Source organism: Psammomys obesus, unplaced genomic scaffold, assembly GCF_907164565.1.
Source record: "Psammomys obesus unplaced genomic scaffold, mPsaObe1.curated_primary_1811, whole genome shotgun sequence".
NCBI lineage: Eukaryota > Metazoa > Chordata > Mammalia > Rodentia > Muridae > Psammomys > Psammomys obesus.
The window spans coordinates 3,805,557-3,818,649 of record NW_026590062.1 but is presented as its reverse complement, the minus strand read 5'-3'; the positions used below and the strand labels follow the sequence as shown (position 1 = coordinate 3,818,649).

Genomic DNA, 13,093 nt, shown 5'->3' with positions numbered 1-13,093 from the left:
TGCAGAGAGCCTTTTGTGAGCCAGTGAATAGCCGGGCTTTAACACTTGAGAATGAAAAACATTTCATGGGAACCTCTGGTTCGTAGTTCCTGCCCACCCCATCTCACTAACTTACTATCGCAACATCATTTTGCTCCCCTTTTCCCAAAGTACAAAGGACTGCAGAGGGAATGAACTCGCTTTTGCCTCATGCACACATCATGTAGCACTTTGTCCCACGCTGCCACTCACCACTGTTAACTGTCCATTTTTATCCTTATAGACTTGGTCTTCCGCTCCACTCTGAAAAACTATTGTGCCTTCTTTCCCAGGACCGATGTAAAACTGTAAACTTAAAATACAGAGAGTAATAAAGTTACGGACTTGCTTTTCTGCCTGTGAAAGAAACTCCCTTGGGAGCACATACTTCCCTTGGGAAGCTATGGCAGCTTATGACTGAAGAGTAAGAACACCTGTGAATTCACCCATTAAGAGTGTAAGCTGGGGGCTGAGAACAGTCCTCTGTCTGGGAGCCGCTGCCTGGAGCAGGAACTGTATGAACATAGAGCTGGGTGGCTATGGCCACCGGGCAGAAAGCAAGCATCCACACAGTCTCTGCCAGCCTCACCTCAGCCATTCTGGGTAGCCTGAGCTCACTTGCCCTGCTCTGGAATGGAACACCTGAGGTGGTGTTCCAGTGCAACTGAGAAAATTGAGAGTTCCCTTATCTCGGTGCCCCTGAAAGAAAGGAGCCCTTCTGCTGGCCAGTCCATCCACATCTGTAGCCCTGCATCTGGACTTCTCAAGAGCCATCCAGCAGCACCGGTGGACCCATGCCCGCTGAGCACACTGGGGGAATGGTAATGGGTCTGTCTCCCTGGAACATCTCTGGTGCCTCTCAGTTCCTACTGGAGGACCCTCCCCCCAATCCCTTTGCAGGAGCCAGGTGGGGCTCCTACCTTCCTTGAACAACCTGGACGGCGTGCTCCTTCCTCGTCAGCATGGCAAGTTTAGTGGTCACCTCAAATATGTGCTCACACTGCAGGATGACGTCCCCCTGTGGAGGTGTGGCAGTGGGTTCAGGATGAGTGGCCTAGTGTGGAGGTTATGCAGTGCTCAGCCCGGGGAAGCCAGCCATTGGGGCTGGACCAATCCGCAGAGGCTGGAAGCCGTAGTTACCTTTTGCTGTTTGTCCGCCGGTGAAACATGAAGGACCAGGATTCCGTCGCTCAGGCTGCTGGTGGAGACGCCTAAGACAGATGCAGACTTGGGCATTAATAAGGAAGACAGGGCCTGGGGAGATGGCATGAGGGTCTGAGTTTGGATACCTAGCACCCATGCAACAGGGAGACACAGTGTGTGCATGGGAGTGGGCTGGGCTCCAAGGCTCGCTGAGGGGCCCAGAAGAGAGAGGCGTCCATTGAGGCTGCCCAGCCCTTACCCCTCAGCGCCGAGTACTCTATCTTCTGCTTGATCTTGGAAAACTCCACCACATATGCCGCTCTTGGAGTGAGGAGGAGTTGGCGCTGCCGTGCCTTGAAGCCTTTCCTGTCGTACTTGATGACCGGGGCACCATACTGCAAGGTGGCTAGTGTCACCAGGAGGGGAAGGCTAACTCACCAGGGGCTGCAGCGGACAGAGCCTCTCTGCTTGAAATCCTGTTGTGCCTCCTTAGGGGTCAGGTGCTTGGTCTGACTCAGCTTTTGTGGAAAGGCTTTTGCATTGTTACCTTATGCCCTGCCCAAGATTGCCTTTCGGAGTTCTCTTTTACTGCTTGGCCCCCTGAGGAAACTGAGGCTGTGGCTTCAGCCTCCCAGGGCTGCTCTAAGAGACTGGCACAGACGATAGCATGCATGGTTCCTAGGTTCTAGTCACAGGGGAATCTCCATTCTCTCCTGCTGCTTTCTGCCGAACCAAGCAGGCGAGGGTAGCCAGCAAGCACACAAGCTAGGGCCTCGCCCATCCCTCAGCCACCCCACAAGCCACATATGAATAAGAGCAGTGACCCGCCTAGGACTGACCTCCTGGCCGCTGTATTGAGAGGCCACTCTCAGTACTGACTGGGGTCACCAGTCCACTGCCCCTCACTGATGATAAAGGTCCTGGCTAGATCTCAGTTTCGTAGCAAAACAAACCAAGATGGTTTGGGGAATGACAATGCAGGAATGGCAGCAGCCCTCTGTTGGCAAACACCACCTGGTAATCTTAATGCCCAGAGTAGCAGTGGGGAGCCCCAGCAAACCCAGCTGCATCCCTGTGTTTAGGCACCATACACACAGGGAAAACACGCCTTGGCCTAAGACAGAATACAGGGTGTGGTGGAAGCCACACATTGTTGTACCTGGATTTTCTCAGTGCCGAGCAGTTGAAGCACTTTGGGATTGATGTCGCCATCATCTAGGAAAGGAACCAGAACAGCAGGTGTTGTCACCAGCCCTGTGAGGAAGATCTGTCGCCTGTGGTCCTCCCTGCTGAAGCCTCTGCTGGCCCTCCCATGACTTGCCAGAAAGCGCACTTACCCAACCGGCTGCTGGCAAAGGGTTGGTTTAAGCTCTCTGTGTAGCCTGCCTTCTTCCCCTTAAATATGTCACTGGTGACCACCTTTTGCTGCATCTGGTAATGACAATTCAGAGCATGGAGCCTGCGGTCCTGGGCTGTTTTCAGACAGGAGCTTCGTTACAAAGACCCTATAGCTTACACTGGTGGAGAACAGGCTGGTACTTCTGTGGGTGCCTTACTCACACTGGTTTCCTGTGGTAGAGGTTTCAGGGCTTCAGGGAGCACCTCTCCTAAATCAGAGCTCTGCAGCTCCAGCCCAGCGGCAGCTTGCAGCCTGCTGCTTGTGTTTATAGGTAAAGCTTATTGGGGCACAGCCGTGGCGTTGATGTTTACATGTCTGTGACCGCCTCTTGCCATAGCAATAGAGCAGAGGAACAACAGGGCATTCGGCCCTGAATGCCTCAAAGGTGGACCCTGGAGCCCCTCACAGAAAAGATTCCAGGTAGGAATCCTCAGCACAGGGGCGCTTGCCTCCCACAGTGCAGGGACTGCCTGGATTCTGTCCCTGTGGTAACTGACTACAGCAGCTGATGTTCAACCCCTCTACAAGTCATGGGAACAGTGTGACCCTTGGCTCATCAGAGGATGGTACAAGTCAACTTAGGGCTAATGTGACCGTAGGACTGGGCCCCCATACCACGCTGGTGCCACATGTCCTCTCTCCTACCATGGCTCTCCTCTCAGCTGTGACTCCACGGCAGTATTTCCGAACAAGGTTCCGCATGCACATCTTCCTAAGCAGATCAGAAGCCTGTGTGGAGAGCACACTTCTTTCTCAGCTGCCTCCCTCCCTGCCTCGGGCTGTGATGACCCACCCGGCAGCTTTAAGGCAGGATATCAGCATCTTAACACTCGAGGCAACCAGCCTTCTGGTCCCCCTCCAGCAGGTCAGCACTCCTGAACTAGATGTTGCTAACTTGGATAAGATTAGAACCTCTAGCAGGGAGGCTGCAGAAATGGGCCTAGGAGTCGTACACAGCAGGGCTTCAGGTTTGCTGAGGCATCTTATAGTAGCTACCACCAGAGAAGAGCGGTACTGTTGCATGCGATATAGGACAAGAATATCCTATCTCCTGCATATCTGATACTTATGATTCATAACAGCAGAAAAATTAACTTATGAAAACAATTTTATGGTTGGGGGGGGTCACCACAACATGAACTGTATTGAAGGGTCCCAGACTTAGGACAGTTGAGAACCACTGCTGTAGAACATTCTTTGTGGAACCCACAGCAGTCACTTAGCTTCAGGACTGCTACATCCTGGTTGGAAACCATTCAGGGTGCTCTGACATACCTGTAATCTCAGTGCTTGGGATGCTGAGGCAGGAAGGGCCCAAGTTCAAGGTCAGCCTGGGTTACATATATGTGTTTGCAAACACAGACTTTGAGAAGCATCTCTTAGCTCCCGGTGCCCACGTCACCTGCAACATGAGCATCCCACTCTCCACTTACGTTTTCCAGGATGCCCGGAGGCCTTAGCCAGCTTTTGTCCAGGACACTTTTTGGCACATGGTAGCGAAGATTCAAGATGTAATTCTTCCTCACAAGCACCACAAACTCCTCATTGTCAGGACACAAGGGTTTGTCACGGTTGATGAAGCCCTTGACAAACCTCAAGAGGAAAGTTGACAGGGTGGTTTATTTACACAGCCATACAAGCCAGGAACCGATAACATGGCACCCCTGCCCCAGCAGCACACTTTCTGGTTTAACTAGCTTGAGTTAGTTGACAGTTAAAAAAAAATTAGCAGCATTACATAAAAGCCAGACTTTGGCTTTCCCTGAAGAGCAAGGCTGGCCACACTGGCTAGGCTTGTCTCCACTGGGAAGAACGATGACCGCTGGCCCCCTGAAGTGGCCTAGCCTCCTCATTGGCTGCAGTCCCCACAACCCGTCTGATCCCCATTTGTGAGACTTTCCCTGCCTGGCTCTGGAAGACTAAGATCTGGACGCTCAGCTGAGCTGAGACCTCTTAACAGTCGGGATTCAGAGCAGAGACAGCTGGATTCCCAGCGTGCTCTGAGGGCAGCTCTTTTCTGTACAAAACCACAGCTGGAGAGATGGCTCAGAGCACTTGCTGCTCAGTCCCAAGGGCTCAAGTTCAGATCCCAGCACCCACAGCTGACAGCTCACAAACGCCTCTAACTGCAGCTCCAGAGAGCCAGTGCCCTTTTCTGGAACGCACTCACATTTGCACATGCACAGACAACGCATTTCCCACCCACCCCCACATCCTAAAAAAAAAAAAAAACCAGAACCCCCACGAAGGCCATGACCGCACTGCAGCGCTGGTCCCCGTGGCGATGTTACCTCCGTATGGTCTGCACCGCCCATTTCCTCCTCTTGATCTCCTTCCGAGCCAGGGCTCCACGCCAGTGGGCTTCTAACTTAGTGGCTGAAAGAGCCCACTGCTGCTGTTAGAAGGTGGGACAGCCATGCGGAAATATGCAAGGCTTTTTCCAGAAGGATCCATCAGCATGTGTCTGCCCACCAGAGGGCTCTGCTGCTCCCAGAGGTGCATGCCGTCATTTCACACCCGCTTCTCAGAGCCTGCACGCACCAGGGTGACAGCAAGGCTGAGAGAACCCTTGTGGAGGTCGGAGGTTCCAGGACCCTCTGAGGTCTTTGTGGGGAGCACAGCAACGAGTCTCATCGCTTAGTTTGTCTCAGTCACCCAGTGCTGACTCCCAGTTGCCACATTCAAAGATGGAAGATTCATAAAACAAATGGGGACATGACAAGGTAGGTCCTGGCTTGTGTCTGTATATTAGTATTTTTCTTTCTTTTTTTTTTTTTTTTTTTTTTTTTTGGTTCTGTGGGATTTCAAAATGCCCTTTCTTCCCCAGATCAACAGTGTTTCTTTTGGAGAACAGGCAATTGGAAATAACACATTCCAGCACTCAGTGCCTAGGGCCTGGAAAACTGAGGTCTGAAGACCAGCTGCCTGTTTCTATAAAGTTTTATTGTAACAGTTAAATCCATTCATTTACATATTCCCTAAAGCAAGTTTGAGGCAGCAATGGAAGAGTTAAGTAAGTGTGGCAACTATATGACCTATAGATTGGAAATACACCAGTCTTACTGATCTCTGTCATAAAAAAAAATATGCAGCTTTGAAAAGAAATAAATATAGGCATCTTCTGGTTGAATTTTAAAAACAATTCGGTGAACAAAAATCTAGCCACAAAATAGCAACACCAGTCATATTATGCTGTTTAGTGACATCCATAGATGGCAAAACTATAAAGTGTAAGAATTACAAAATTGAACAGAAAGTCTAAGAAATGCGTGGGAATGTTGCTTGAAAATGTGATTCCAAAGGAGTACACTTTCCTTTAAAGTGTAAAACTTTAAAGGAAGTTACTCTTAGGGCCTGGGAAGATGGCTCAGTAGTAAAGTGTTTCACTCTTCAAGCACAAGGACCTGAGTTTGAATCCCTCGTACCCAGGCAAAAAACTGGGCATCGCAGCACATGCACAATATCCCCTCGCGAGGGGATGGAGGAGGAGGCAGAAGGATCCCTGAGACTCGACAGCCATTCTGGTCAAGTCAGTTCTGTGTTCAGTGAGATTCCCTGTCTCAAAAAATATGGTGAGGATAGAAGACACCCAACATGGACCTCCAGCTTCCACAAGCACACATGAGCATGTACCTGATCCACATACATTGTTTGCAAATGGGCGTGCAAAACCTGTGCATGGAACAGGGGTGGGGCCCTGTGCAATGATCTCAGAACGAGGCCCGAGGCAGCCCCAGGCAAAGGTGTAAGGATGGGGTGGGCAGAGAGGGGAAGGGCTTGTCACACTTCTGCCCAGGCCTTACCTGCTTGTCTCTTCCTCACGAATTCTCTCCTTCCTAGGCAGCCTTTGTATGCGGCTTGGATTCTTGAAACTTAAAATAAAACGAAGGTTTTGGTGAATTGGCTTCTGTGTCTTGGATGGTGATGTCCAGAAGCAGGACCGACCTCCAGAGTGGGCGGAGAGCCTGCAGTGTAACCTCTCTCGGGGAGCTGGCAGTGTTGGAGAGACAGGAGCAACTGGCTTCATTAGGCCTGGCTCCCAGACGCCCTGGTTCTCTTTCCTTCCCCAGGAAAAGAGGTGGAGTGAGAGTGCCCAGCTCACAGGCCGCCCGCACAACCCAGGACACTCCACAGCTCTAGCCTTCATCACACCCCTGCAGTGACCCAGGTCCCACCAGAGGCCAAGTTCACAGAGGACCCTGCAAGAACACACACTCGAGGAAGAGGTGCTGGCTCAATCCCCAGAGCCTGGCCAAGCCAGTGCCTGCTGCTCAGCCACGTGGGTGGCCAGGGGTATGATGGGATGCTGGAGGAGTGGCTAGTGGTCCTGAGCTTGCCTAGCATGTGCAACCATCAGGCTTTGAAACCAGACAGGCACAAGTTCAAGCCCCGGCTCTGCTGCTAACCAGCTGAATTACTCGGCAGTTTACTGTGCCCCAGCTTCCCTAAACAGAAAGAGGGAGCAGCAGCAGCTGCTTGTTCTGGGGATACGGCCATTGGTCAGGGACTTCGTGTGCATGGCAGAGAGGAAGGACCCCAGCACCTGGTCCCCCACCCAATAGCTGCCACTTGCCATTCACAAGGACACCCTGGCTGCAGGCTTGGAGGGCACAGCTCTAGCCATCAGAAGTGGTGAAGCCTGAGCTGAGGGGCCTGTCTCCTTCAGTGAAACACCCTGGACAAGTCACTGTCCAAGCCTGCCTTTGGAGCCCATCAGCTCAGAGGCATCCCATCATAATCTCACCACTCCACACCTTTATCCCTGGTTCTTATGTGAGGCCTTCTAACACGTCAGGCACCCATGTTTATGGTTTTTCTTCCCCCCTCCTGGTTAAATGTGTTCATTCCTGTTGAAGTTGGGACAAAAAGCATATCATACCTAATTGATGTTTACTAAATTCAAAGGCATCTTCAGTGGCAAACAGGGTTCTGGGGAAGCGAATGAATATTTTGGTTCTGGAAGCAAAAAGAGAATTGTTTGACTGGTCGGTTGCCCCTATGATGGTTGAGTAGAGTCCCGCCCCCATGCACGCTTATCAGAACTTCAGAATGTGACCTTTTGGGGAGGGGGTATCTTTGAAGATGGGATTAAGGTAGGGGAAGAGGGAATCCAGCTCAGTGTTCTCTGTGAGAGCAAGGAAAGGACACAGGGACCAAACAGGCAAGCGTGATGCTACCAGCTAAGGAAGGCCAGGGCTCCTGGGGCTTCGGGAGTTAGCTGAAGAGCCTTCAGGTAGAGCCTGGCCTGCCCATGTCTTTATCCCAGACCCTGGGCAGTGAGACCATGCATTTCTGCTGTTGTGACTTGTTAGGTAGCCCTAGGGAGCAGATCCACCATGGGACCGGAAGTTGCTTACAGTTATACCTCTGGGCCTTCAGGCAGGGTAATAAGGGGCGTCAGCTGTGCCAACTACACAGCGCCTTGTACTAGAGACTTCCAGAGCAGCTGCTGAGCAGGCAGTAGCGTGCTGTGCCCTGTGATGCCATTTCCAGGGTTATAGGACAGGGTAGATTTGTGTGGCCTTCTCAGGGATGTAGATGGATTAATAAAGCCAAAAGAGACCAGCTGGTCCAGGGGTCACATAGGCCGGAGCTGGCAGGTAGATCTGGAGGCAGTGATCCCTGAAAAGGCAGGCCCTGATGTCTGTGAACTGGTCCCCTTGAGGCCTGAACACAGTTCTTTGCAGCCATGTTACCCCTGACTAAAATAACTAACAGTACAGGCCCACGCCATTCTGGCTAATCCTACTGATGCCCAAAAGCATTCAACAACGCATGGGGAAGCTCTCTGCTCTGGGATATTGCATCCCTACCGTGGTACCCAATGTTCTAGAACACCATTATGGGATGCTGAGAATGAAGCAAGATCAATTTGCACTCTGGGAGGGGCTGTGCTCATTCGAGCAGTGAGAGACCCTAGGCCAGCACAGGCAGGGCCCCACCCTGGCCACCTCTTCTTAGGCAGAGGCTCCGTCCAGCAGTGGAGCCAGGCTTAGAACACCCAGCTTCTTTGGGACCATTGAGTCTCACTGTAACCACCCAGCTATGGTTAAACTCAGTAGGAGAATTGGTGTGCAGACTAAGTCTCCAAAAAAGCCATGAGGCAGTATCAGGCCAACTCTGAGCCTGCCTGCAGCCATGGACAACCGTGAATGAGAATTTTTAAGTTGTTGTTTTTTTTTTTTTTTTTTCAATTCAGTTGAGTAGTTCTCAGTGAGAACTTTGTAGGTGACTGTACCTCCCTGTCAAAGGCTGAACATGCCTGAGATCAGGCAAGTGTCGGGAAGAGACGGTCTAGGGTTTTCCTGGCCACTTACTTTCCTAACTTGTAGTCCTGAGGTTGGTAGCCAATATACTTGATCAGCCGCTCCACACCCTCTCCGGGGGGTCCGTGCCAGTGCGGCCAGGTGTCTGGGCACAATGACTTGTACCTGCCAGGAATAGAGAAGGACATGTAGAGGCCATCAGGACAGCCTGCCCTGCCCTCCACACCCCCCCAGAGGTCCCCTGGACCCCTGTGTACCAGCCACTCAGCAATACAAGCAGGGCGAGAGAGAAATGAGAGACAGTGGTTCACACGGCAGAGCTACTGCCCAGCACTCGGCCAAGGGACTCATCCACTCCCAGGTCGATATCCAAGAGCTGCACCCTTTGTCCCCATAGCCTTGTTCACAACAGCCCAGGGGGGGCAGCCAGGCAGGCAACAGAGGTGCCCCAGGAGTGAAAAGCACCGTGCTTGGTACTCATGTGAGTGTGTGTGAGGGTACAAGAGGGCATGGGCACACGTGCACGCATGCGTGCATGCCTGTGCTCTCGTGTGTGCCAGATGCCGGGTGTCTTTCTCAGCTGCTCTTCACTGTCCACTGAGGTAGGGGCTCTCACTGAACTCACAGTGTACTGATTTGGCTTGTCCTGGCTGACTCCTGAGTGCTGGGGTTACAGGTGGGCTCTCAGGCCGGCCTAGCACTTATGTGGGTGCATGGTGAGGATCAGAACTCTGGTCCTCACACTTGGGCAGCCCCTTCTCCCCCAAGCCACTTCATCAGCCCAGCCTCCCCAATATTCTTTTTCTTTTCAGACAGGGTCAGAGCTTGCTCTGTAGACCAGGCTGGCCTCAAACTCAGAGATCTGCCTGCCTCTGCCTTCCTTCTGTGTGCTGGGATTAAAGGCGAGAGTCACCACACCCAGCCAGAAAAGGTTTCTCTCAGGGTAGCTTTGGCTTTACCACTGGATCCCAGCACGCACCCTAGGAGCCCAGCTAGAGTGCCGCACACCTCGACCAGCAGGCAGCCTGGCGCTCTCCCCTCTTTCCTGGACTTCTCTAGGACAAGGAAGTACTGCCCTTCCCATAAGACGTCTCGGGGAACAGTCACAATATCAGCGGGAGAAGGGGGCAGCTGGCATGCAGTAGGAATTGAACAAAGGCGTGAGATGAGGCGTGGCAGAAACCTTAGGTGGGTGTGAGTGTGTGTGGAGGCAGGTGACAAGTATCAGGCATGTGCTGAGGGCGCAAGGGAGTAGCTGTGGCCTCCCAACTTCTCCACCTGATAGCAGGTTAAGGAAACAGACGAGGTGAGCATTAACAACAGGCAGACGCAGGCAATGGAGGTACCGAAGGGAAGGGTGATAGGAAATGCTCCGTGGTTCCCTGCAGTGCTTAACCTGAAGAGAATGGTCTGAAACAACCAACAAGTGAGCATTTCAACTTATCGGATGGCCACCTTGGGGTGCTTACCCAAGGGTGCTTTGCCATCTATGTAGGGCGGTCATGTGTTGCCCATCCCCCAAGAAGCTGCCCTGGGTTGGGTACTAAACCTTCATAAACACCTGACGCCACTTTAATCCCTGCTGTGGGTAAAGGACTAGATCACATCTGTGAGGCTTACAGAGGATCTTGACCAGCCTGGGGTTTCAAAGTCAGTGCCTCCCTGACACCTTCACCATTGCACCCACTGCCCTTCACAGCCCAGGACAGAGATGTTAACCCTTAGGGGTCTGGATGGACAGTGAACCGCCTGGCAGTGGGTATGAGACCCCAGCCTCTCCCTCACACTGCAGGAAGTTGAGTTAGGGCTTAGTGCGCTCAACAGAAGATGGGAAACTGGACCCTGGCTTGGCAGGACACATGTTAGTGTCTTGTGCTTTCACGGGCCTTGTGCTTCAGATCTGATCTCAGCTCCCTAGGAAAGACCACCCAATTGGCCACGCTGTCTCCCGGAGGCCAGCTTTAAGAGCCTGGCATGGTGGAGCATGCCTGTAATTCCAGCACTGGGGAGGCAGAGGCAGGCAGATCTCCGAGTTTGAGGCCAGCCTGGTCTACAAAGTGAGTCTAGGACAGCCAGGGATGCACAAAAGAAACTGTGTCTCAAGAAACAAACAAGACTGAGGCTTAACAAAGCCAGCCTCACCTCTGCAGGAAATGCTCGTACTTGCGCCTGTAGGCAAAGCCTGCCCGCCGCACGCGCAGATGCTCCATCAGCCCCAAGTATTTGATCTGATGGCTGATGAGGAAGTCGTCAAACTTGCCTTTGGAGAAACAGAAGGGAGAGTGACTGGAAATGCTCGGTTTAATGCTCCACTTAAACCGAGGCTCGGGGATACTGCTCCGGGCTGATCCTCAGCCCAGGAACCTGTTACTAGTCCTCAGCTGTGTTTCTCAGGTGGAAGGATTTGATAGGAGAGTCGTTTCTCCTGATAAGCAATCCCGAGGTCCGTTGACGCAGCCTGGACCCTCACGTGGCGAGAGTTGTCTGAGGGCTGACTGTTGCTAGCTCTATCAGGAGAGCACGCTCTAGGTCCTGTCACCCTGCTGACTGGTGGGCTCACCTGCCTGGGTCTGCTTCACTTTCTTCCACAGCACAGAAGAGCTTAGGGAGCACCCTAGTCACACCCCATTTTGGGAGCTTATCACCGCTGCAGCGAACTCTCCTGTCTCGTGTCACTTTGATTCCTGTTACCTTGGACACCTGCCAGGCATGGCCAGGTTCTGAGCAGTGCTTCCTCTGGACCATCAAAGGAACCCTCTCCATATGTCTGTCAGCTAGTGTTCTTTTTTCTTTTCTACTCTGTTTCTTTTTTTTCTTTTTACTCCTCCTCTTCCCCCTGGCCTTGCTCTGTCTCCTGAGTGCTGGGATTAAAGGTGTGCCATCATGCCCAACCTTTTTCTAAAGGTTTAGTGTGTGTGTGTGTGTGTGTGTGTCCTCACCAGCTTCAGCTAGGCTCTCCTAGGTTTTCTGTTGTGTACCAGGACACCCTGCTAGGGCACACGCTAACCAGGGATTCTGTCTGTGCCTCCCATCTCTCCCTAGGAGCACTGGCATTACTGTGTCTGGCTTTATGTGGGTGCTGGGGATTTGAACTCAGATCCTCATGCTTGCGAGGCAAGCACTTAACCCACTGTGCCACATCCCAGGCCCTGTTGTTAGAGAAGGAAAAGAGTTTGTGTCCAAGGTCGAGGCTGTGGTGGCTTTGAAGTTCTTAAGCGTGGCCCCTCTCTTTGCTCCTCCATCGCGCTCAGGGCTCAGTGGTGGGGACTCACTGGGCTCCTTCCGCTCATTGGGTTTGATGCAGCGGATGTACGAGGGCTCCTTGGAGATGAGGATTTCCAGGAGGCTGCTCAGGCTGTTCTTAAACTGAGTCCCAACCTGTGTGGTGAGAGAACACACTGAGTAGATGGCCCTGCTTCCGGCTGGACTCTGGAGACAGCTCCTGTTGGGGAAGTTCAGTTTCCACTGCTTTGGGGCTCTCTGCCACAGGAGCCACTGGCCTCTCGGGCACAGGGAGACTTTCCTAAGTAAAAACACAGAGAAACATGGAGAGAGAGGCTGGGCTGTTGCTCATGAGCACGCTGTGTATGAGGTGCTAGGGCCCTGCTCAACATCAGCCAGGCCCTTAGCTCTAGAGTGTAGCCACAGCATTACCCCTGGGGTCTGAGATGTCCCTTAAAGGCCCATGTACTGAATCCGTGGTCCCCAGGGCAGCAGCTTTTGCAGAGTTGGAGGGCTCTGGCCTCACTGACAGAGGGATGGCTGATGGAGTGAGCGCTGGGGGTGGTGGGTTCTTGGGGGGGCTCTTTAGGAGGGGCATGTCTTCTTTAAAAGGAGGGACCTCCTGAGAGGAAGAAAGTCACTTGATTGTGCTTTGAAAGGTGCCTTTCCCCCAGTCTCTCCATACACCTTCTCTGCTGTGGTACTCTGTGGCCCACAACACGAGGCCATGGAGCGCCATCTCCAAAACCAGGAACCAAGTCAGCTTTTAAGTTGTTTTCCTCAAGGATCTTGTCAAAGTGCCAGAAGGCTGATTCACACAGGCTGATTCATCTCATGGAGCCAGCCGCAGGGTCCAGCTCCCTCTGTCCTCTCCTGTAGGTTTCCTACACACACCCTCGACCTCCCAGACTGTAAGCCCTTTGAGGGCAGGGACCCCCCAGCCCAGTACAGTTGCCTTCACAGCAGGTGTTCAGTGAACGTCTGCAAGGGAATGAACTCACACACACACACACACACACACACACACACACACACACACACACAC

At 52.6% G+C, this 13,093-nt stretch overlaps 1 protein-coding gene across 1 annotated transcript in view; it reads right to left on the bottom strand.

The window, feature by feature from the left end:
* Myo1h (myosin IH) overlaps nt 1–13,093 on the bottom strand; it is a 38,461-nt gene that overhangs the window by 1,734 nt on the left and 23,634 nt on the right. Inside the window, exons 17-30 of the mRNA XM_055606091.1 lie at nt 12,099–12,204; nt 10,969–11,086; nt 8,878–8,991; nt 7,440–7,516; nt 6,364–6,432; nt 4,852–4,936; nt 3,994–4,153; nt 3,206–3,289; nt 2,499–2,592; nt 2,321–2,376; nt 1,421–1,556; nt 1,159–1,229; nt 939–1,036; nt 232–331 (exon numbers count right to left, since the gene is read on the bottom strand). Of these exons, the coding sequence (XP_055462066.1) occupies nt 232–331; nt 939–1,036; nt 1,159–1,229; nt 1,421–1,556; nt 2,321–2,376; nt 2,499–2,592; nt 3,206–3,289; nt 3,994–4,153; nt 4,852–4,936; nt 6,364–6,432; nt 7,440–7,516; nt 8,878–8,991; nt 10,969–11,086; nt 12,099–12,204 (1,368 nt within the window). The remainder of the gene's footprint in view (nt 1–231; nt 332–938; nt 1,037–1,158; nt 1,230–1,420; nt 1,557–2,320; nt 2,377–2,498; nt 2,593–3,205; nt 3,290–3,993; nt 4,154–4,851; nt 4,937–6,363; nt 6,433–7,439; nt 7,517–8,877; nt 8,992–10,968; nt 11,087–12,098; nt 12,205–13,093) is intronic.